At 46.6% G+C, this 24,412-nt stretch overlaps 1 protein-coding gene across 3 annotated transcripts in view; it reads left to right on the top strand.

Annotated features, from left to right (window-relative positions):
* RFFL (ring finger and FYVE like domain containing E3 ubiquitin protein ligase) overlaps positions 1 to 21,727 on the top strand; it is a 91,272-nt gene extending 69,545 nt beyond the window's left edge. For 2 of the 3 annotated variants that reach the window (XM_049772362.1, XM_049772370.1), the window contains exons 2-7: positions 4,709 to 4,896; positions 11,556 to 11,951; positions 14,890 to 14,973; positions 15,862 to 16,072; positions 17,546 to 17,569; positions 19,757 to 21,727. In XM_049772362.1, coding sequence (XP_049628319.1) covers positions 4,717 to 4,896; positions 11,556 to 11,951; positions 14,890 to 14,973; positions 15,862 to 16,072; positions 17,546 to 17,569; positions 19,757 to 19,938 — 1,077 coding nt within the window. In that variant the 5' untranslated portion in view covers positions 4,709 to 4,716 and the 3' untranslated portion in view covers positions 19,939 to 21,727. The remainder of the gene's footprint in view (positions 1 to 4,708; positions 4,897 to 11,555; positions 11,952 to 14,889; positions 14,974 to 15,861; positions 16,073 to 17,545; positions 17,570 to 19,756) is intronic. The other variant, XM_049772377.1, reaches the window with a different exon arrangement.
* Positions 21,728 to 24,412: the final 2,685 nt, after the last annotated feature.

Raw genomic sequence — 24,412 nt, 5'->3', positions numbered from 1 at the left:
CTGCTCTTCTCCACACTGTTCACTGTTATAATGCCTTTCTAAAATGCAAATCACATCACAAAACCTTACTGCTGGGCTGGAGAGATAGCATGGAGGTAGTACTACGCATTTGCCTTGCATGCAGAAGGACAGTGGTTCGAATCCTGGCATCCCATATGGTCCCCCGAGCCTTCCAGGAGCAATTTCTGAGCTTAGAGCCAGATATAACTCCTGAGTGTTGCCGGGTATGACCCAAAAACAAACAAACAAATGAACAAGAAACCTTACTGCTGAACTTCTAATACTGTTTTTGAATAGGATAAAGTCAGATTTCTTGCCATGGGATCCAAGAGTTTTTTTGTTTGATTGGTTTTGAGGCTTAGGGATCACTTCTGGTGGGGACTCAGGGGGACTATATGGAATGCCTAGATGGAACCTGGGTCAGGTTCCATCAGGCACATGCCCTACCTTCTGTAGTATCACTCTTTTTTTTTTTTTTTTTTTTTTTTTAGTTTTTGGGTTACACCCGGCAGTGCTCAGGGGTTACTCCTGGCTGTCTGCTCAGAAATAGCTCCTGGCAGGCACGGGGGACCATATGGGACACCGGGATTCGAGCCAACCACCTTTGGTCCTGGATTGGCTGCTTGCAAGGCAAACACCGCTGTGCTATCTCTCCGGGCCCTGTAGTATCACTCTTTCTCCTGGGTCTAAGGCAGTGGTTTCAAACTCAGTTTACCTTGGGGGCTGCAGGAGGCAAAGTCGGGGTGAGGCAGGGCCGCATAAGGGATTTCGCTTACCGAATATTTGCAATAAAAAATCGCATTAGTAAGAAAAAAATCGCAAAAAGTCGCAGTAAACAGTTGCATACCCTGAACGGAACTGTTCGGGATTTGCGAATGTTTAATGTGATTTTTTTTCTTACTAATGTGATTTTTATTGCAATTATTCGGTAAGTGAATAATCGCGAATACTGCGATATTTGAAGGCCAGCTGCGGGCCACAAAATGCTGTATAGAGGGCTGCAAATGGCTGTGGGCCGCGAGTTTGAGACCCCTGGTCTAAGGTGTGGGTTTTTTTTTTTTTTTTTTTTGGTTACTGGTTTTTGGGTCACATCCGGCAGCGCTCAGGCGTTACTCCTGGCTCTACACTCAGAAATCTCTCCTGGCAGGCTCTGGGGACCATATGGGATGGCAGGATTCGAACCACCTTCTTTCTGCATGCAAGGCAAACACCATACCTCCATGCTATCTCTTCACCCCTGTGGGTCTAAGGTTTTTAATGGTTGTTGTTTGCTTGCTGTAGCCTCTTCCACTCCTGCTGGTACCCTGAGCTCAACCTATTACTGTAGTTTCTTTAATGCCACGGCACATGTTTTTTTTTTTTTTCCCCTTTGAAAATTTCTTAGTTCTTGGCTTTCTGGTAAATTCTCCCACATCAGAATGTATATAGAATCACCTTTCACCCCAAGGAGCTGATCATTTCGTGTTTTTTTTTTTTAGTTTTTGGGGGTTTGGGGCTCATCTGGTGGTGATGCTCAGGGGTTACTCCTGGCTCTGCACTCAGGAAGGACTCCTGGCCCCATATCATGTCCTTGTTTGTTAACACCCCACTCCCATGCAGTGCATATCATGTTTAAGCGCCAATTGCCTTGACATTTCCATTTTTTGGTTTTACCTTTTGAGCTCCCTTACTAGACCTTGAACTTATTATAGTACATACCTTTCTCAATTCACTGAAACATTGGTAACAGCACCACATTGGCTTCAGTAAAGGTTGTGTGCATTACTAAATACTTTTCTCCCAGAGCCAGAGACCCAGAGCCAGAGAGATGGTACAGCAGGTAAGATTTTTGCCTTATATACAGTTGACACCAGGTTCCATCTCTCTTCATATCTTGTCTCTAGCCCCACTGCATATGATCCCCTGAACCTTGTAAGCAGTGATCCCTGAGCAAAGAGCCAGAACTAAACCCTGGGTACCATGGGGTGTGGTGGGATAGCATAGTGGAGGGCAGTAGTAGCCTTACTAAAAAGTTGGGAGCACTTTTTGTTCACTTAAGGTAGACTTCCAAGAAGGCATTGAATAACTTTATCTGACAAGGGAGTGGTAGGTCAAATAAGTTTGGAAACCTCTGACGTTAAGGTTACAACATCCTAAGAAGGTCCAGAGGAGAAAAATGAAGTACCATAAAGGGCACAATTTGTTAGAGGTAAATAACAATTCATAAATAATAGAGTGCGGGCCTTGGGTTTTCAGATTTCAGATCCTGTTCTTTTTTAAATTTTTTACATCCTGTCTCAGATGCTGCTATTTACAAAGGATTTAAAGAATCACAAAATTTCTTTATCTGGTCTATCTGTTGTGGGATTGTCTCTAACAAAGAACTGTGCCTATAAACAAAGAGCTCATCTTTTTTTTTAAACTTCTTTTTCTTTATTATTCCAGGTGAGCTATTAGTGGCAAGGTTAGGTCCCTGTCTTCTGGAAACTTAGTCTTTAAACAAGTAATAATGAGTCAGAGAGAAATGCTTTTGATGTGTGGAAAATGGAACAAACGTGGCTGGTGAAGATTTAAATACCGTTTGTGACTCATTCATTCATAGTCTGTTGAACTCTTTGCTGGTCACCATCTGATTGTAGTGGTTTCTGTTCTCAAGGGGGTCCCAAGCAGGTAAAGACAGGAATTAATCAGACAGAGAGGAATGAATTCTTTTGTGGGTGTTTGGGAGGAATGAATTCTTTTGTGGGTGTATGGGAGGCCATACTGGGAAGAACAGTCTAGAGGCTGAGATTATAGTTACAAGAACCCTGCTGGGCTTTCTTTTCCTCTTTTCTTTTCTTCTAGTGACCAGAGACCAATGCTGAAGCAAGCTGGCCTTACAGCTCCTTCTAGTGAAACTCATTCTTTAACAAAGGCAGTATTTAATGGGGGCAGAGCAGAAAGGACCTTTCTTTTGTGTGAACTGGTGTTTGAGTAATGACATTGTTTCATTTCTTGTCTCTGTGCAGAGTTCATGCTCAGAAATGCCCATCTAGATAGCCTGCATAGAAAAGTTCTTACAGTCAAGGATGTGCTGGTCCATCCCAGGCCATTGCCACGACATTCACAAGGGAGGAAGGGGGCAGTTGTTGAGGCGCTGTGGTAGAAGTTTATGTAGGATTGGAAGTACAAATGTAACATTTGATAGATAGCATGAGATGGAGAAAGAATATTAGCGTCCAAAGACCTATGTTTTCAGAATTTTACTTCTTTCTCTGTGACCTTGATTTCTTTTGGGGGGCGGGTAGAGTTGGATTTTGGTGCCACAACCACTGGTGCTTAGCAGCTATTCCTGGCTCATGCTAAGGAGTGTCCGCTGTCAGTGCTTGGAGACCCTATGTAGTATCAGGAATATAACTGGGATCAGGAATGCCAGGAAAATACCTCATCCCTAGTACTATCTCTTTGGCCATGACCTTAACTTCTTTGAGCATGGTTGTCTCTTTTACTTAACTAGTGTCAGAGAAATGACTCTTGAAGTACATGTTCTGCATGTGGGACACACAAGCTTAATTACTGGCACCATCTGACCCCCTGGCACTACTGGGTATGGACCAAACCCTCCCTCAACTAAAAAATGAAGACATCACCTTTTGGTCTGTGTGAATGTAGAATCATATATGTGTGTACATGTATGTGTGATATCTGTCTTGACTCTAGGGCATGCCCTCCCTCCCTCCCTCCCTCCCTCCCTCCCTCCCTCCCTCCCTCCCTCCCTCCCTCCCTCCCTCCCTTCCTTCCTTCCTTCCTTCCTTCCTTCCTTCCTTCCTTCCTTCCTTCCTTCCTCCCTCCCTCCCTCCCTCCCTCCCTCCCTCCCTCCCTCCCTCTTTGGGCCACACTTGGCAGTGCTTAGGGGTTACTCCTGGCTCTGTGCTCAGAAATTGCTCCTGACAGGCTAGGGGGACCAACCATATGGGATGCCGGGAATCAAACCCAGGTCCATCCTGGGTTAGCTGCATGCAAGGCAAATGCCCTATCACTGTGCTATTACTCTGGCCCTCCGTACATGTTTCTATGTTTCTAAATAAAGTGTTACGCCACTTAGGATTGCTAAGACAAAAAAAAAAAAAAAATCAAGGTTGCAGCTCAAGTGATAGAACACATGCCTTGCATAGGGGGTCTCTACTTTAGAGTTTGGCATTGCTGAGCTCCCCACTGCTCACTTTGCATTCCCCAGTTCTTCCTGGACTGGTCTTGTACTTCCTAGCACTACTGAGAGTAGTGCTTCCTAGCACTACTCCAACAACTGTAAAAACAAAAAAAAGAGTATGATTTTATTTGAAGTTAGATTAAACCCAAGCAGAAGTCAGTAGCTATTCAGAAGTAGGGTGGTGTTTTAACAGCCTGCCAGATTATGTCTGTGTGCAGTGATAAGTATGGAGATTGAATACCCGGTGAAAACATTTATACCTGGGCTGGAGAGATAGCATGGAGGTAAGGCATTTGCCTTTCATGCAGAAGGATGGTGGTTCAAATCCCAGCATCCCATATGGTCCCCATGCCTGCCAGGGGTGATTTCTGAGCCTGGAGTAACCACTGAGTGCTGCGGATGTGACCCAAAAACCAAAAAAAACATATATACCTGATCTCAACTCTGGATAGTGAAGTGACCATCCCTGCTCACCTGTGCCCTAGGGATTGGGAACCACAGTAGAGCTGTGTCTTAAGTTTGACCTCTTTTCTCTTACAGATTTTATCATGTGGGCAACCTGCTGCAACTGGTTCTGCATGGATGGACAGCCTGAGGCGGCCTCACAGCCCCAGGGAGCCAGGGCTCAGGCTTATTCCAACCCTGGCTATAGCTCCTTCCCTTCCCCAACAGGCTCAGAACCAAGCTGCAAAGCCTGTGGTGTCCACTTTGCAAACTCAACTAGGAAGGTGAGTGGTGACTTCTCATTTTTCACTTATGGGGCCCTGGACCTGCAGGCCCTCTGTAACAGCTGCTGTCTTGCCTTTGCCTGGGCAATGCTAGGAACTCAAAAAGGAAGCCAGTGTCTGTCTGGAAAGTATAAAACAGATTCCCAGACTTATCCAGGCTATCACCCTTTTTTCTGATACACAATTACTCAGTGCCCCCTGAAAATATACTTCTTTATGTGAATAAACTGGAGGGGCTGGAGTAATAATACAGAGGGTAGGACAAGGACTTGTCTTGAACACAGCTCAGTAGGGTTCAATCCTTGGCATTGTGTGTGGTCCCTGTAGCCCAACCAGGAGTGAGCCCTGAGCACTGCTGGGTATGACTCCCAAAAAGGCAAAAAGGCAAAAAAAAAAAAAGAATAAACTGGAATTTATTCCCTTTTGGTACCTGAAGCTCTTACCACCCCCTGAATTGCTCTCATTGCACCTCTCCTTGCCCCCAAACAGTGTCTTCCACTTGGGAAAACTTTTAAAGAACGATGAATCAAACAAAGCCAGGCATTGCCTAGATTTTGAGCCAGGTAAACCTGAATATAGATATCAGCTTTTGCATATACTGTACACATTCACCTCTTGAGATTTGGTTTTTTTTTTTTTTTTGTATCTCTGAAGCAGGAACATAATATCATTGCTAGATTCAGTATTTTGTAGTGTGGAGAATCAAATGAGGCAAGCTATGAAAGGTGCTCAGCACAGTGATTGAAACAGACAATTTCTTGGTATGATTTCCTTTATTAGCCGTGATCATCAACATGTAGACTACACATTTAAATTTTGCTTTCTGGGCCACACCCAGTGGTGTTCAGGGGTTATTCCTGGCTTTACACAGAGACCATGCATCAAGTGCTTGTCTTGCATGTGACCAGCCCAGGTTCAGGCCTCACCAGGAGAGAGCCCAGAGCAATGCTGGTTCTGGCCCAAATCCCCACCACACTAGAGTAAAAATAAATTAATATATGGTCTAGGGCCAGAGAGATAGTACAGCAGTAAGGCATTTGCCTTGCATGCAACCAATCCAGGATGGACTGTGGTTCGAATCCCAGTATCCCATATGATCCTCTGAGCCTGCCAGGAGTGACTTTTGAGCACAGAGCCAGGAGTAACCCCTGAGTGCCGCTGCCAGGTGTGACCCTCCACCAAAAAGATGTAGTCTACTATATATACATATGGGGAAGGGGGTCCAGATCAATAGTCAGCAGCACGGTATTTGCCTTGCACACAACTGACCTGGGATGGACCTGGGTTTGGTTCCTGGCATCCCATATAGTCCCCTTACCCCCTGCCAGGAGCAGTTTCTGAACAATTGCCCTGGTAGGCTCGGGGGACATATGAGATCAAACCAGAGTTCCTCCTAGGTCGTCTGCTTGAAAGGCAAACACACCCTACCTCTGCTATCACTCCGGCCTTGATTTTTCTTCATAGTTGTTATAGATTGCCTGGCATAAATATCTTTGTGGGAATGGAAATTGCCCATCTTCTCAGTTAGAAACAAGGATTTTGGGGCTGGCGCGGTGGCGCTAGAGGTAAGGTGCCTGTCTTGCCTGCGCTAGCCTAGGATGGACCGCAGTTTGATCCCCTGGCATCCCATATGGTCCCCCAAGCCAGGAGCGACTTCTGAGCTCATAGCCAGGAGTAATCCCTGAGCGTCACTGAGTGTGGCCCAAAAACAAAAGAAACAACAAAAACAAAAGAAACAAGGATTTTAATTGTTTTTTGTCAGACAGGCAGGCAGCATGGACTTTTTATTTTTATAATTTTTGGGTTTTTTTGGGGGGGGGCACACCCGACAGTGCTCAGTGGTTACTCCTAGCTCTGTGCTCAGAAATCAGGCTCGGGGGACCATATGGAATGTTAGAATCGAACCCAGGTTGGCTACATGCAAGGAAAACATCCTCCCGCTATGCTATCGCTCTGGGCCCCAGCACAGACTTTTTTTTTTAATTGACTAAAGAGTGAGTATATTGATAACTGAATACAGTTTGAGAAAAGGGTATAGACAAGAGAATTTCTCTTTGTTACTTGGTGACTGACTCTTTAATGTTTGTGGTTCTCAGTGAGGGTCCATTTCTGTCCCAGCAGCCTAGGAGCAGCTAGAGGTGGCAGCTCTGTGGATAGAGCCTAGTAAGACTCAGTGGCCCCCAGATAGCAAGAGTTCCTCAGGGAAATTTCACACAGAAGCACGCACACTTCATCAACCCTTCTTCCGCTAGTGGTTGTGGTGTTACTAAGTATGTAGAATGGAGATGCTCATGTGCTTCTTGGGAATAGTTATCACCTTGCTCATAGGAGCAACTAGTTGATGTTTGTGGTGATGTTTGTGGTGGTGATGTTCGTGCAGCCCCAGAGAGTAGTGCCACAGGTTGCGTTTGTGATCCTGTCATTTCAACACCATCCATGACAGTGAAAAGGGATGGGGAGATAAAACAGGCTGTGTTTAGGGGCTGGAGCGATAGCATAGAAGTAGGGTATACGGTTGACCCAGAGTGGACCTGGGTTCAATCTCTGGTGTCCCATATGGATCCCCAAGCCAGGAGCAATTTCTGAGCACATAGCCAGGAATAACCCCTGAGCATCAATGGGTGTGGCCCAAAAAACAAACAAAAAATTTTTTTTTAAATTAAAAAAGGCGTGATCCAGTTTGGATGGTAAAAACTATGTGCAATATTTTCTTGTCATAAAGATATGGTATGCATATGTTGCTGACACCTTAATTTTGAACATACAGTCAAGGAACATTAAGAAGATATAAAACAGAACCCATGTACAATTACTTGGTCCCTCAAGTCTCCAGATATACATTATAACATTTCTTAGTGGTACAAGGATGCTTTCTTTTCTGAGAACTTTCTATTTGGAATTTCATGCCTAAATGAATCAGTATTCTTAGGATTAACAGGCAAAGGCTTTTAAAGTGTCTTTTCTCCAAGTGGTAGAATTGAAATGATGACAGGACTCCTACCATCTTTTTTATTTTTTTCCTTTGCTTCATTATGGTCAGTATTTTTTGGAGGCTTCTTGGGTACAAAGCACAAGGAGTATGAGGATGTAAAGGGAGAAAAAAGTAAAATATCTGCCCTTTCTTCCTTGGGCTCCAGTCTCAGAGAGAAATGGCAGGCTGTGGTTGTATCACAGGCCAAGCATCCTGCTTATATTAATCACACCTGCATATGGTATTGCAGCTGCCCTGTGAATTTTTTTTCTGTTTATTTTTGTTTTTGGGTCACACACGACAGTGCTCAGGGGTTACTCCTGGCTCTATGCTCAGAAATTGCTCCTGGCAGGCTTGGGGGACCATATGGGACATTGGGATTTGAACCACCGTCCTTTTGCATACAAGGCAGACGCCCTACCTCCATGCTATCTTTCCGGCCCCTGCCCTGTGAATTTTGATGGGACTCTGGCACCTCAACTGTCAGTTATCCATCATCTGGTCTTTCACTATCCCCTTTTTTGCTTCCCTTGTTATAGTTGAAGTGACTGGGAGTCAGGTATACTCAACTCTGGTACTTGTTCTCTGTACGTTCACATCAGGGTGTGCCTTTGCTGTGGTTCTCTCACATACCTTTCTAACTTCAGTCCCAGGGATCATAGGGAACAGAGATGCCAGGATCATGCTTGGCACTCATGGGATGACATCAGACCCTCCATTTGCAAAGCTGGTATTCTGTGCTCTTCATTCTTTCTCTGTGTTCCATACTCTGGAATTGTATCAGTTTGTTTTTGTTTCTCTCTCTCTCTCTCTCTCTCTCTCTCTCTCTCTCTCTCTCTCTCTCTCTCTCTCTCTCTTTTTTTTTTTTATGGTTTTTGGGTCACACCCGGCAGTGCTCAGGGGTTATTCCTGGCTCCAGGTTCAGCAATTGCTCCTGGCAGGCACGGGGGACCATATGGGACGCTGGGATTCGAACTGATGACCTCCTGCATGAAAGGCAAACGCCTTACCTCCATGCTATCTCTCCAGCCCCTTGTTTCTCTTTTGTGCTTAGGTCTTACTCCTGGTTCTCTGCTCAGAGATCACTCTTAGTGGGACTGTTGGGACCACATGTGGTGTCAAGAATTGAAATCTGGTTGACTGTGTACAAGGCAACCACCTTACTTTCTGTACTGTCTCTCTGCCCAGTTGAACCTGTTTGAAGAATTGTGTTTAGACATAGATATAATAGTCATATATTTTGGTTGGGAGGGGTCTAGTGATTACACATGTTGTTGCTCAGGGGGTTAAACTGGGGTTGGCTGCATGCAAGGCAAATGACTTTCCTCCTGTGGAAAGTGGAAAGAGGTGGCATCTAGATGCTGAGAAAATGGGATGATTAGTGGCTATTAAGGTGATTGGCCATAACTTAAAATATGCCATTGTTTTATTTTTATTTATTGCGTTATAACCACTATTTTATGTAACTCCAGTTCTGGGGGACAGGGATGTACACAGGTGTTTTATTTATTTATTTGTTTATTTATTTTTTATTTTTGTTTTTTTTTTGGTCCACATCCGATGGCGCTCATGGGTTACTCCTGACTCTGCGCTCAGAAATTGCTCCTGGCAGGCTCGGGGACCATATGAAATGCTGGGACTTGAACCCAGTTCCTTCCTCAGTGGACTATGTGTAAGGCAAACACACTATTGCTGTGCTATGCGCTGGACCCCTTGACTCAATTTTTAAAAAAATTTTTTTTTGGTTTTTGGTTTTTGGGCCACACCCGGCAGCACTTGGGGTTACTCCTGGCTCTACACTCAGAAATCACTCCCGGCAGGCTTGGGGGACCATATGGGATGCTGGTATTCCAGTCACTGACCTTCTGCATGTAAGGCAAATGCCCTACCTCCATGCTATCTCTCCGGCCCCTTGAATAAGGAAGCTTTTTAAAATGTCATACTGCAATGCAGAATCAGTTGTCAAACTGAACGATAAACATTCCGTCCATTTTCCTTGTGATGTGAACAACACGGATCAAGCTAAACTGCGAGCTCAACTATGCAGACAGACGTCAGCCTCATACACGAAAAGCTGTCTTACAAACATTCTTTTCAGCTTGACTAGCTTTCTATACTTAGACAAGACGATGCAGAAATATTACAGTCTCCTTTGCCGCAGACTGGCCACATTTACTTAAATGGACTAGTGAGTGTATTCACCAGTGACCTCTCCTGTGGTCACGTTGCCTGCCAGTGGTCTCTGCTTAGCTGACCTAGGGTGCCTGGGCCTAGGAGCTTATGTGGTATCACTCTGATCATGTAGCAGCTTCTCTGGTCCTCACTTTCCAATTGTGTAAAGTGGGGTGAGTATCTAACTCACCACAAGAGAGATGTAAACTAAAAAACACAGATGCTGGGGCCGGAGAGATAATACAGCAGCGTTTGCCTTGCAAGCAGCTGACCCAGGACCTAAGGTGGTTGGTTTGAATCCCGGCATCCCACATGGTCCCCATGCCTGCCAGGAGCTATTTCTGAGCAGATAGCCAGGAGTAACCCCTGAGCACCGCCGGGTGTGGCCCAAAAACCAAAAACAAACAAACAAAAAAGCACAGATGCCTATCATGTGCAATAGATGCTCAAACAGTGTTAACTTGGAACCAAAGAAACAGTTCAAGGTTAGGCACTTGTCTTGCACACTGCTGACCAGGCTTTAATCACCAGCACCAAATACAGTCCCCCGAGCACTGCCAGGGTGATCTCTGAGCACAGAACCAGGAGTAAGCCCTGAGAATCATTGACTGTGGCCCCAAGTTTCCCATTCCTCAAATGTGTTAACTAATTGTTACCAGGAAATTTGAGTTAGTGAAAGTCAAGATTCTAATTATAAACTATTTTTACTATTAAAGCCTTTTTACTTATTATGGAGCTAAGAAAGTCTATACATAAAGGTCATTGTCGTGGTATTGGTGGTTAGGATTAATATTCCTGAACTTGCTGAGACTCAAGATGGTGCTGGGCTCTATAAAGCTCACCATTTACTTCTCAAAGCCTTCCCTCCAAGGAGGTCTTCATGGATCTCCTTCCCTCATAGACAAAACCAGCCAGGCCAGGGGACATGTGAGTCACAGTCAGGGGCAGGCAGTGAGGTCTGTGGAGATCCTGGCCCAATACCATGCTCTTGCCACTGGGTCACAGGGCCCAATTCAAGAGAACAGCATGAGGAAATCAAGCACCAGGTTCTCCATTTTCAACTCTTGAGCCAGGCTCCAGTCCCCCAGGCTGGGGCCCATTTTCCCACACCAGGGAGGCCCACTGAGTGTGCTGGGAATTTGGTGGTGCCTCAGAGCATATCCAAGAAAAATATTTAGAGAACTTGGGGAGGCCCTCTGGACATGACTAGGGGGCTCTCCTTTGTGAAAGGACAAAGTGTCTGAGGTAGGTGGCAAGAACACTTGGCAAGCAAGCTGGTTCCCTGGCAGCAGTTCTCTCAAAATCAGAAGTACCAACACATCACCCAGACATGGGCTCAGCTCACAGGAAGCTCTCAGGGCTTTCTCCTGGTTCTGTTGATATTGGAAGTGGCACAGTCAGCGTAAGAGTGGTGGGAAGTGTCTTGATAAGGTGGGAAGGTGGGGGCCCTCTTCGCTCTCCCTATTCCATCTTGTTCTCCCAGTCTGACATGTTGTCCTATTCCTGTCGCTCTAAGCAGCAGACCTGCTTGGATTGCAAGAAGAATTTCTGCATGACCTGCTCAAGCCAAGTGGGCAATGGACCCCGCATCTGCCTCCTCTGCCAACGATTCCGGGCCACGACCTTCCAGCGGGAGGAGCTTATGAAGATGAAGGTGAAAGACCTTCGGGACTATCTCAGCCTCCATGACATCTCTACCGAAATGTGCCGGGAGAAGGAGGAGCTGGTGTTCCTGGTGCTTGGCCAGGAGGGCAGGACTCGGGCCCCCACCTTGTCCTCGGACTCTCCTGAGCAGCAGGCCTTCCTGAGCCAGCCGCACACCAGCACAGTACCTGCTACCTCATCCCACCCCTCTCCTTCACCCACACAGCCCCCTGCCAGCCCCCCAGTCCAGGCTCAGGAAAGCCAGCAGGTAGGCCCGGGGGGCCCTCTCTGCCCATCACTGCCTGTCTGTGGGGTGGGGGTAACGTGCAGGTTCTCGACCAGATGGAGCCTTTTTTTTTCTATGAAAGATGCTTTCTGGGTCTCAGACTTGAGGTTTGCTTGGTTTGCAGAGATGACAGTGCAGCGTGCCATCGTTTGTCTTAGCGAGCAGATATTTCTGTCAGACCTTTCCAAGCATTTCATCATTCCAGCAACATTATGAGTGCATGCACCCTTCCCTCCCCAAATTTAGCTCTCTCCACACTGCCCTCCTGCTGACTCACCTGCTTGAGCTTCCTTAGTTGCAGTGGAACCTGGTTCCTTAGTCACCTTAGTTTCCAGGCACTTTGAAAGGAAAGGAATTGACTTGGGGGTCGGATGAGGCAGCTTACACAGGCAAGGCTGGGCTGCTCTCTCCTGTCACAGTTTGCAAGAAAGATAGGGCCAGCAGAGTGTTCACAGGTCCTGGTGGGGGGTGCAAGCAAGAGCGAGACCCAGTGTGGTTATTGTGCGAGGGACAAATATGAGTCATACTCACCTTCTCCTCCAGGAGCCCCATGGAGTGGGAAGGCAGATGAGCACAGCAAGTACAGGTCAGAGTGAAGTGTGTTCATTACCCTGTCATGGGTTTGGGTTGGACAAAGGAGGCTGGGAGATTAGGACCTGTAAGATTCTGCTCTATCCCCTTGTTAGTCCTGGTCTTCTTGGTTACCCAGGGCAGCGGTTAGCAGTAAACCAGTCAGTTTCCATCCCCACTATCCTCTTCACTCCAGGCCACCTACGTGTCAGACTCTGAAAGGCTCCGAGTGGCTCAGAGCTGACAGAGCCCTAGGGCAGCCCTACTTAGTTCATGCCAGAAAAGGCTGCTGTACCTCGTTTCTGATCACCTCCCTCCCTTGCCAGGACTGGATCCCTGATTCAGCTCCTGACAGGCAGTGAGGCATAACGGCCAACATGATAGCATAAGTCTTCCACAATAAACTCCCTTCTTGGCATACGCGCACCAGCTAGAGTTCAAAATCTACCTAAGCACTCTCTATACTGGGTCTTTTCATCTCTGCTCTGATATCCCTCCTTTGCTGGGGGTTTTGAGCACTCCCCTGCGATCTTGAGGCACTAGGGAAGGATTTGAGGAAATGATGGTTCTCTTAAAAAAGGGTAGATTTCACACAGCACCTACAGGCTCTGTACCAGATCTCACTGGATGCTTTTTCTTTGATGCTTTCAAAGGGCCTTTGTGTCTATTCATCCCATGTTCCAGGGGGACCTGATTTTGCAAAGCAGAACAGGCATAAGGGGGTGAGTGTTTTGTGTGAGACTCCCTGACAGTTCCTAGGAAAACAAGAAAAATGAGTGACACCTAGAAAACTAATCTTACCGTGTTGGTAGTATAGGTACAGTCCTGTAAGACACTCTCACTGGAAATGTGGGGATCAGCACGCTGGGTGGATGCTAGTTGGGGGGCTGGTTTTGATAGAACCAGTGGGAAAACTGAAAAGACAAAACATTTGCACCAGGAGATCCACAGGTCTCTTTCCAGAAATAAAAAGACTTGTAAGAATTCTCTGCTTAGGGATAGGCTCAGAAAGTCTTTTTGTCATTGCAAGTTGCACATGTGCGTGAAGCTAAGGGAGACCAAGAAATGCACACGAGACTTAGTTGGCTGTGTTCCCATCCACGTGGGAGAGAGGTGCCATCTTGGCACCACTGATCACTTTGGTTTTAGTTTCTACATTTGTTTTCCCTCATAGTCACCACCTTCTCCCCACACAATGCCCCCAACCTGGAATGAGCATATCTGGCTAGTCAGTGATTGGTTTCTCAGCTTATTCCTGAATGTCTGCTGGGAGGTCTCTTCACTCAGAATCCACACAAGGCTCTTTGGAGGGTGAATCGGTGGGTGAAGAGGGTCTTGGTCTAGTTACAGGGTTTGTGACTCAGCTCACTGGGGTGGGGAAGGAGGAAGAGCTGCCTTCTGCATGTAAGCATTCTTTTGTTTTTGTTTTTTGGGCCACACCTGGTGACACTCAGGGGCCATTCCTGGATAAGTGCTCAGAAATTGCTCCTGGCTTGGGGATTGAATCCAGGTCCATCCTGGGTCAGCCACGTGCAAGGCAAACGCCCTACGACTGTGCTATCATTCTGGTTCCTATGTTAGCATTCTTTTTTTTTTTTTTTTTTTTTTTTTTTTGGTTTTTGGGCCACACCCGGTAACGCTCAGGGGTTACTCCTGGCTATGTGCTCAGAAGTCGCTCCTGGCTTGGGGGACCATATGGGACACCGGGGGATCGAACCGCGGTCCGTCCAAGGCTAGCGCAGGCAAGGCAGGTACCTTACCTCTTGCGCCACCGCCCGGCCCCCTATGTTAGCATTCTTGATGAACGAAATTTGTTTCACGCAATCTGAAATGAATACTGGCATTCAAGTGTGTTGGCAGTGGGTTTCAACCCAGCACTTATAGTGTGCCCAGCTAGTTGGAGCCATTTCTAGACTATAAGAACAGTGCTTGACCAGAGAACAAGGAGTAGCTTGGTGAAAGTATGGAAACTTCTTATCATGGGAGGAAGCTGGAAGATTGTGTGGTGTAAGGGAAGAACTGACACCGGTTTGGGAATCGGAACCCAGACTGGTGGGTGGAAGTTCTGGATCAGTGTCAGGAACGCTCAGGGCAGCCTGTGGTGGCCCCACCACTGAGTGACTGTGTGGGCTCTGTCCCTGCACCGTGTGTGGTGGGGGCAGTGGGCTGCACATGTGTTCTGGAGTTGAAACCTTTTGATAATTAGTATCAGTGAGCAGTCATTGCAGTGCTATTGTGCATGCTCGTGGGAGATGGGGGCTGGCTTTGAGGTGAGTGCTGGGTTGAAGCCATGATGTGTACACCTCTGGGACGCCACTGTGGCTGTGATGGCACCTTTCTTTCTTCACAGGCCAATGGCCATGTGTCTCAGGACCAAGAGGAAGTCGGCGACTTGGAGAGCACAGCCAGAGCACCTGCTGAGGACGAGACCCAGGTGGGGCCTCAGCTTGGGTCTGTGCCTTTGTTCTTTCACAGCCAACACACAGCCCGCCCCTCCACTGGGGCTGATTTTAGAGTCTGCCTTTCAGACAAGCCTTTGAGGGTAGTTAGTTTGTGAGTGAGGTGCTGTTTTGTTTTGTTTGTGGGCTACATCTGGTGGGGCTTGAGGGACGATGCTGGATTCCAGGAATGAAACCTGGGTTGATCACATTCAAGGCAAGCTCTCTGGCCCTCTGAATGGGGAGCTGTGAGGTCACAGTCCCGTTTTATTTCCAGTATGTTATCTAAGACTGCCAGTGGAGAATATCCTGTGCTCTTTTGGTTCTCCTCTATTTCTTGCAAACAGAAGTCCTTGTTAGGAAGGAGGTGAGAGGTGAGGTCGCCAGGAGGAAAAAGTCACTCAGGCCTTAGCTGCCAAGGGCAGTGCTCTGATGGCCTCAGGTTTCTCTGTGCCTGCCTGGGACATCTCCCTTCTGTGGGGAAACGTGACTGTCCTCCAAGCAGAGAAGGCCATTGGCGTATCCAATGATTTCTCTTATGGCCATGGTCAGTCTGCACAGGAGTTGCCTGGAACTGCTGGAGGCATTGGGAGGACTTGGGGTGCACTGCCTGCTACTGTTCCTCAGGGCTCCTCAGAGCAGGGCAGGAGCATTGTGAGGACTGGCAGCTCACACTGTGCTCCTCCTGCTGCGTCCACTGCTTGAGGGATGTGTGTTGGGCCTACGCATAGAAGGTGAGGCAGAAGGGGCTGATGCCCAGCCTGGGCCCAGTGCTTTCCTGCCTCTTTCCTGCTTTTGGTAGGGTATGGTAGTGCCCCCGGGTCTTTGGAGGGAGATGAGGGAGATGCTCCTGGACCTCATCCATCTCACCTTCACCTTTGCAGTCCATCAACTCTGAGGACAGCTTTGTCCCTGGCCGGCGTGCATCACTGTCTGACCTGACTGACCTAGATGACATCGAAGGCCTCACCGTGAGGCAACTGAAGGAGATATTGGCTCGCAACTTTGTCAACTACAAGGGCTGCTGCGAGAAGTGGGAGCTGATGGAGAGGGTGACGCGGCTATACAAAGATCAGAAAGGACTCCAGCATCTGGGTAGGGGGCATGCTGGGTGCTTGTTGTCAGCTGACTGCTCCTGCTTTTAACTGAGGGGGGTGTCACTTCCATTTATGCTGTACATCACAAGAGGCATAATTTTGAGTGGGAGTCCAGCACATGCTGGGCCTTGTAGAATGTATCTAGTCCTCACAGCAATCTTGGAAATAGGCATCATAGCACCCCTTTTGCTAGAGAACCAAATGTAAACAGAAAATTTCCTGACTGAAGTCCATGGTCTCTCGCATAGGTCAGCCCTGTGTTGCTGTGTTCCTTTCTCCAAATAGCTCACTTGAGCAAATACTCTAAGCTTGGGCAAACAGGAGATGAATCTTGGAATACAGCAGGAAGAGCTGTATCTGTTCCGCCTGCGCCCTTTTGTCCATTTTACCAAAGCATTTTGCATGGGATAATTTTTAGGCAATGCCCAAAGTAGGCATGCCCAAATGGACAAATGCATTTGGAGAAAAAAATATATATATTCTGTCTCATTACTGACCCTAGATATTTTCACAGAAAAGGCAGAGAAGTTCTGGGGCTGGAGTAGTAATAGAGTGACTAGGGTTCTTGCCTTGTATGTAGTCAACCCAGTTTTGATTCCTGACATTCTATACTGTCCCCTGAGCTAACCAGGAGTGATCCCTAAGCACAGCCAGATGTGTGCTTCACTCCCCACCCCCAAAAGAGAAGTTCTTCAGAAGAGTTTAGCTATTGTGAATTGAGCGTTCTTTGAACTCAAAACAATTTTTTTTGTTGTTTTTTGGGTCACACCCAGCGACACTCAGGGGTTTCTCCTGGCTCTACACTCAGAAATTGCCCCTGGCGATCTCATATGGGATGTCATATGGGATGCCGGGATTCTAACCACCATCGGTCCTGGGTTGGCCACTTGCAAGGCAAACGTCCTACTGCTGTGCTATCTCTCCGGCCCCAGAATTGGAAACAATTTTACCCAGAACTCTCCTATCCCCTTTTAACTTAGCTCCTCAAATTGACATTTGATTCCTTTCTTTCTCATTAGCAACGCTTGAAGGTGGATTTTAGGGTCTCATCTCTAGCAGCTTCCACTCCTCAATCCCAGAAGTGCAGCTTTCCACCCAATCACACTCACTCTTCCCATTGGATTTATTCCAGAATCTTCAGGGAGCAGGCTCCCTGGGCAGCATCCCCCAGGCTCCCCTGCTAATTGGAAAGCCTATTCTTTGTCAGCTTCAAAAGCAGCAGGAAAGTGCCCTCATCACCTATGCAGGAGCTTTTCAGCTTGGCAATGAGATCTGCTCTAAAAGCAGAACAGATACCCCCGCACAGGCTGAGGATGAGTTCTGAGCATGGGGTATGCATGAGTAGGTAGGTGCAGGGCTCCCAGCTGCCTGGTTTCCAGCAGGGAAGCTATTAGGGTTCCTACAGGAAATCAAGGCAGCTGAAGATTCCCTTGAACCTTTGCTTACTCGGTACCTTTTCTTTCCATTTCAGTGTGTGCTGCCGAGGACCAAAATGGTATGTGGCTCTTTCGATTGTACATGGACTTGGGCTCTTAACACCTGTCCTTCCCCTCCTCTGTTTGTAGCTTAAGGCTTCTGAGTGACATGAGTGTCTTGAGAGCTAAGGTGTCTCATCTTTGGTAGACACTCATGTCCAGGAAAGGAAGAGTGGTTGTGAACTGGGGCAGACTGTTGACCACAGCTCTGGATTCAGTGTTTGGATACTAGAATAAAGCATGCTGTGGTGTGTGGCCAACTCAGTCAGCTTTCCGTGCTCCCAATGTCCTGCGGTTCTGCCCTACTCTGCTCTGAGAAGCTTCTGGCTGTATTTTGAGGGAAATCATAAGGAGGTGTAGAATTGCTTCTGGAAGAGGCCAAAAAGAAAGGGTCTTGAGCAGAGAGCTTTGTTTGGGTGTGTATGTGATTGATGGCTCTGGGGACCTATCAGGAAAGATGTCCCATCTAGAACTCCGGCCACACCCTGCCTGAGCTGTGATCTTCTGACTAATAGAGAATCAAGGGTTGAGTTCTTGGTTCCCAGAAAACATCTGAAATTCTGGAGTCAATCTCTTGTGATTCCCAGTACAGGTGATCCACTTGGGGCCTACTTTTTATTTTTGCTGATTCCCTGGGAGAGAGCTGACAATTGAGTTGTTGAGCTCATTGTTCTTCCTACGAGAAGTAATTGAAATTTTATGCATTACTTCAGCTCATCCTGGGGATTTGTATGGGCTGAATCAGACCGACACAGGATAAATGGTTTTCATTGCCCTTCATAACCAGACACTGAGAGTTCCTTGCCTTCTGAATATTTCTAGAAAAGGTACAGAAGCAACAGAGAATGAATGTTTCGATAGGTTGGTAGAGTGGACTAGGGGAGGATAGCTACCTGTGGGTGGCTGCTGATCCCAGCTGCCAATGAAAGCATGCTCGGCTGCTTTTAGGACATCACAGTTTTTTTCCTCGTTAATCATCTAAACGGGGAGGTACTGACCTGATGCTTATGATATCCCCTTAATGCTGAGAACTTAGTACTGTCTGGATCCTCTCCACCATCAATGCACTGCCAGGGCATAAGTCTTCATTTTCAGCTGAGCAGAGGTGCCTGTACCTTTGGGCAAGGTACCTTAGCTTTCTTGCTCTCAGGGCCTCATCTATAAAATGGGATGAATAAGAGTGCCTCCTTCATACTTCCTATGAGATTTCAGTGAGGCAATACAAGTTAAGCTCTTGGTACTCTGGCCTGGGAAGTTAGTCATTGTGAGCTGTCCTGTTCCACTGAGACATATTTTATCAGACCTTTGGAGAACACCTACCATGGGCCTGGGGTTCTAGCAATTGAGAGAGTAGTGTTTGGCTTATAGCACATACCAAGTGCGAAGTATACAATTACCATAAATTGGTTAACTCTTGGTTTAAGGAGCTCAGAGTTAGTGGGCTATGTTAGTGAATTCTAGTGTAGAAGATTCTTTTTTTTTTTTTTTTTTTTTTTTTAGTTTTTGGGCTGTTTTTGCCCTACCCACTGTGCTATCCTCTGGGCCCTAGTGTGGAAGTTTGAATCCAGGGCGCTACATAATCTTAGGGGTCTGAATCAAGTTCTTTGGGGGAGATAGGAGGAAGCGCAACTCTCACTCAGCAAGTCTGCTCTGAGGACTCCTGGGGATAGTTACTGGGTTGGCCCAGGGCATTCTTCATGACCCTTGGTTTTATTCAAGTGAGGATGTGTGCACTGATAAACCTTGTGCTACTTAATGAACCATTCATTGCAGTTTCATTTTTATCTAACCTTTCCCAGAGCCAGTTTTTATCTTTTCTACATGTTCTGCCTCAGGGGATAATGGGTTCCTAAATGCTTCTATTCACTAAATTACAGCCTCAATTGTCTGAAAAGTATTTCTTTTGAGCTTTGGTTCTCTAAAAGCAAACCTTTATTTAGTTCTGCTCTGGGATATGTTTGCCCCACATGTCCTATATGCTTAGCCTGTATCTATATCTATAGCTTGACCAAATAGTTGCTGGTGGAACAAAGCAAGTAGATTTGGTTACTGGGGAAGTCGTTTCTTGGTATTCCATTGCAGGGAGTGTGTGGATTTGTGGGTGTGCTCACAGCATGCCTGACCTCTCACCTCCATCTCCCTTGGCCTGTATGTGTGGGTAGTCTCTCTCCTTTCCCAAACTGCCCCTTCTTCTGCTCTGTCTGCAGGAGGATCAGTGCCACCTGCCCTGGAGGAGAACCTGTGCAGGATCTGCATGGATTCACCCATCGACTGTGTCCTGCTGGAGTGTGGTCACATGGTAACCTGTACCAAGTGTGGCAAGCGCATGAACGAGTGTCCCATCTGCCGACAGTATGTGATCCGAGCAGTGCATGTCTTCCGATCCTGAGGGCTTGTATCGGCTGCTTCAGTGCCTTACAGGACAGAGCTCGAGATGTCTGGGCCCTGGCTTGGCTAGCTAGCATCGGGGCAAATCAGCAGGAGAATCTGTGCTGTTCCCAACACAAGCACAGGCGGCACGTTACCTCCAAGCGTGCCTGAATAGCTACCAGGGGTGCACTTGTCAGCCAGAAGAGCCCAAGGCCAGTGGGCACTGGTACTGATTGCATGGGCAAGTCCCCATTTCAGTGATTTTGGGTGGTGAAGGTAATGAACGGAGAGGACCTTCCAGAACTCAAGGACTCGCCCTCTCTTCCTCCAGCCACCTAGACTGTTTCCTCATCATCCTATGCCCCATCTGTCCCCTTGAGCTGTTTGCCTCTGTCTCCAAGCACAAGACTTCTTCCCATAGCACATCTGGACTATTTCTGACCTCTCCTGCTTCCTGAACTTTATTTATGTAACTGCGAAAGTCTTTCGCTACGTTGCCTAAAATCCATTTGTTAGACCAAAAAATGTTTGTTAGTTTATCAGATCCTTAGTGATCATTCTTAGGGCAGAATTTGGACTAGCAAACTTGTTCTCTGTTGAGAAATGAAACACAAATGCAACCAGATGTTCTTGAAGCTGTTAAAAGTTGCCCCTTATACACTGGGATTGAGAAGCTGCCCATCCCAATTGACACTGAGGACTAGCAGAGCACCTGGGCCCTGCTGCTGCTTTTGGGACCTGGCTGTGTCATCTTTAGTTTCAGTACTAAGGAAAAGGATATATACTGAGTGAAAGCATTAGCTTTCCACTTCACTTAGACATCTTTGATGAATGGGACACTTGAAGCACTTTCTCCAACTATACAGTGTGTGTACCTCACTCCTTTCCATGGAGGTCTTAAACATGATCTTATGGAAGGCATATTGAGGCAAAGAACTTTGCTCTTCTCTGGCCAGATTTAGCCCTAACCCCCTGCAAAACAAACTTGCAAGACAGAGCATGTAACTGTTATTAGAAAGTATTGGATAAGGCTAAATTCAGTCTTGAGTAGAACAGGACCCCACATGTTGGGATAAGGGAGGCTGATCAGGAAACATCCTCCAGGTGGAGGTGAGAGTGAGGCTCTGGAAAGTTTGCTGGACACATACCCACACCCCACGCCCCTATGTTCTTAGGGCTGGAGTTTGCTGAAGCAGCATAGTACTCACAGACACACAAATCTGTGTTCCTGCTACCAATGATGAATTATGAAAAACCTTCACGCTGAGGCCTTGGCAGATCCCTCCTTTTGCCAAGACCTCAAAACTAGAACTGAAGTAGTGGGGAACTCTTTAGGGACCTGTTAATTGGTCTAGGAATTCTTAAGGTTACCTCCATTCCCTCATCATCTGTCCTCTGAGGGGAATGAAATAACTCCATACAGTAGTTGTCAGCTGAACACTGGGCCATTTACCTCAACATTACACCTAGTCCTGGATGAATTGATTCGGGATATTGCCTTTGATAGGAATTGAGGGGGGATTCAGATTTTCCCATGAAGATATCATCTTACATAGTTGTATCTTTCTGCTGGATAGTAAATACTAGTTTACAGTGCCTGCCAGCAAAGGATTTAGCTTCTGTCTCTATTTCACTGTGAAACAAGTCCATACATGCTAACATAGGCAACTCAACCAGGGTCTGGCAGCCACTCCAGTGCAGAAAGTTGGCTCTCTCCTTACTTGCTTTCTTTACTGAGGCCTTACCTCTCCCTTCTCCCCAATAATCTTCTGCCTAGAAATGAATTAAAGATACCCTCGTTAAAATTATATGATGTCATTTACTGAGTTTGGAGAAAGATGTTTTTAAGTCTTTTAACCTCTTGGGTTCAGAGCAATAGCACAGTGGGTAAGGTGTTTGCCTTGCATGTAGCCAACCCAGGTTCGCTCTCCAATATCCCAAATGGTCCCCCAAGCATCACTAGGATTAATTTGAGCACAGAGCCAGGAGTTACCTCTGAGCATCGCTGGGTGTGGTCCCACACACACAAAAAATAAGTCTAAAATAAAAAAGTCATAACTTCTTAAAGGTTTCTATTTAGGAAAAGGGATACAGAGCAGGTTATTTTGTTGTTATCTTACTTCACCAAATGAAAGTTGGGAATTCTAAATCCCTTATCAGTTAGTATCTAACCTGGTTAGAAAACTTGATTTTACTCTCTGAAATTTCCCTCCTGCCCCTATGGATCCTTGATCAGAATTACCATGGAAGCAGCTAATCCTTACAGTTATCCCATAGCTTTTGCTGTGATAATTTTGAGATTTCAGTTGAGAAATAAAATTAGAGATCTGACTGGCTCATTATTTCAGAATAGTTGGATCCAAATTTATAACTTCTGCAGGAATTAGTGCTGAATATATATTGTATGAATTTGCTGAGATCTTTTGGATGTGAATGTGTTACTTCAAGTGGCTTATATTAAGATAGACTTAACTTGGGTGTTAAAACAAGCCCAAATGTATATTTTTTGTTACAGAGTTCTGCTTTATAATTTTGTAATAAAGTTTCAACATAGAAGCCGGTCCCTTCTGGTGTGAGAGTGCCAGAGGTCCCAATAGACTATTGTTTAACCATAGGCTGATCCCAGTTGCGTACGCTGGTATGCTTACCTGAGATCACAACTGCTCAAGCTGATGTATATGGTCTTTATCAAAAAGTCCTGTCTTAGTAGAAAGGAAACGGAAGCATAGTAGTTTCAGTTTGAATAAGTAAACCTATCAAGAGACTGACTAGTATGTGGTTGAAGCCATGAAATAGCCTAGAACAGAAAGACCTGGGTAGGAAAGGCTAAGATTCTAAGACCAAATAGAAGTACTATAGAGTTCAGACTGATTTATACCAATAACACTGATTAGTTACTAAAGATAAATCTGGGTAGAAAGGAATCAGCATACAGCATGCCCACTGAAATCTTCAGATGACTGGGAGGTTGAATGGATGGTGTCTGATGGCATTAGAATATAGCCCAGAGACTGTCTCCACCTCTCAGGACGACTGCAGTGTTCTCAGCTACCTCCTCCTCACCAGGTACCCAGAGCAGGGGAGAGCAATGCTGGGATTACAGACTTGCAGAGCTGGAGTAGGTATAGATCCTGTCCTTGCTGGAGAGTTCTGAATGCCTGGCCCTGTGTGCACTCAGACTGCCTGTCTTGTCTGCTCGCCCCCTCACCCCCCACCCACCAGCAGCATGTAAGCAGAGGCTAAAAGGGGCCAGAATTCCATCTCTGCTGGACAGTTTTTGGGAGACTGAAGAAGTAACTTAAGAGTTTATAGATATTTCCTGAAGGGATACACACAAAAATCTATCAAGTGTATAGCAAAGAGTAGCCTCTCCAAGGAAGGAGACAGACTGACAATATGAGAGGCATCTACAGGGAATTACCAGAGCTCATTTCTTGAGCTGATCCACTGCAGCTAGCAGGGCCTGTTGGCAGAGGTGTCACACAAGCAAGTCACTAGTGAGGCCAGATGGGACTGGGCCAGCCAGAGAAGAGGGTGCTGCCAGAGTCTGTGGTAGAATTCCAAGGGGAGAGCCTTTTCTGCTGTCCAGTCCAGTTGTATGGGGAGGGAGGACAGGTTGGGAATCTATGTAGGTCAGTGCTCAAGAGGAACAGCCTTTTGTCTTTATATAGTAAAAAGTGTCTTGTTCAATGCTCAAGTCAGACGAATATCACCTAGTCAGACATGCCTTAGTTAGAACCTGATTACTTCTGCCACTTCTTCACATTTTAGCCAGAAGATACTCAGATCATCAGGTGGTAGGCCATTTTTAGGGAGGAAGGGGGAAGAGGTCATGGCACTTTTGGGTGATGCTTGGGAAACCATGCCAAGCCTAGGATAGAATCCAGGACTCCTGCATGCAATACAAGTGCTCCAGTCCTGAGCCAGCTTCCTGGCCTGGTGGTGCTGAATTTTACTGGCCCAGATACTTAAATATGTTCTTAAATACTTAAAGATGCAAATGCCTTCCAGCTTGCTGAGAAGTTGACCCTCGGGTGTCAGTAAAGTTGAGAACTGGGAAACCAACCTCTACCCAATGTCCTGAGGAGCTGCATGCAGGCCAGTACGAGCCACAGAGACAACTGAGTGTGTGAGTGGTCTGGCGATTCCCATTGGGAGTGGTACTGCTGTGCCAGTGTTGATCTCCCGAAACCAGAAGTTCCTAGTTATTTTTGGCTGACTACCCATTCCAAGAAAAGTAAATCACTTGGTGGCCCATGGAAATCTACCTTCAGCCAACCCCCCCCCCCCCCATGGCTCTAAGGTTATTTATTAAGGCTTGCAGGATTAGTCCAGTGCTGGGGTGGCATTATCAGCCCACCAGAGAAATGTAGCAGGTTCTTTTTCTAAATGATTTTCATAACATCCGAGCAGCTCATTTATTCTTTAACAGAAATCCTTTCTAGGTGCAATTCCCACCCCCCTTCCTCTCAGGGGAACAAAAGCCCAGATGC

Source organism: Suncus etruscus, chromosome 1 (genome assembly GCF_024139225.1).
Source record: "Suncus etruscus isolate mSunEtr1 chromosome 1, mSunEtr1.pri.cur, whole genome shotgun sequence".
Classification (NCBI taxonomy): domain Eukaryota; kingdom Metazoa; phylum Chordata; class Mammalia; order Eulipotyphla; family Soricidae; genus Suncus; species Suncus etruscus.
The sequence above is the reverse complement of the archived record's forward strand: the minus strand, read 5'-3'. Positions and strand labels throughout refer to the sequence as shown.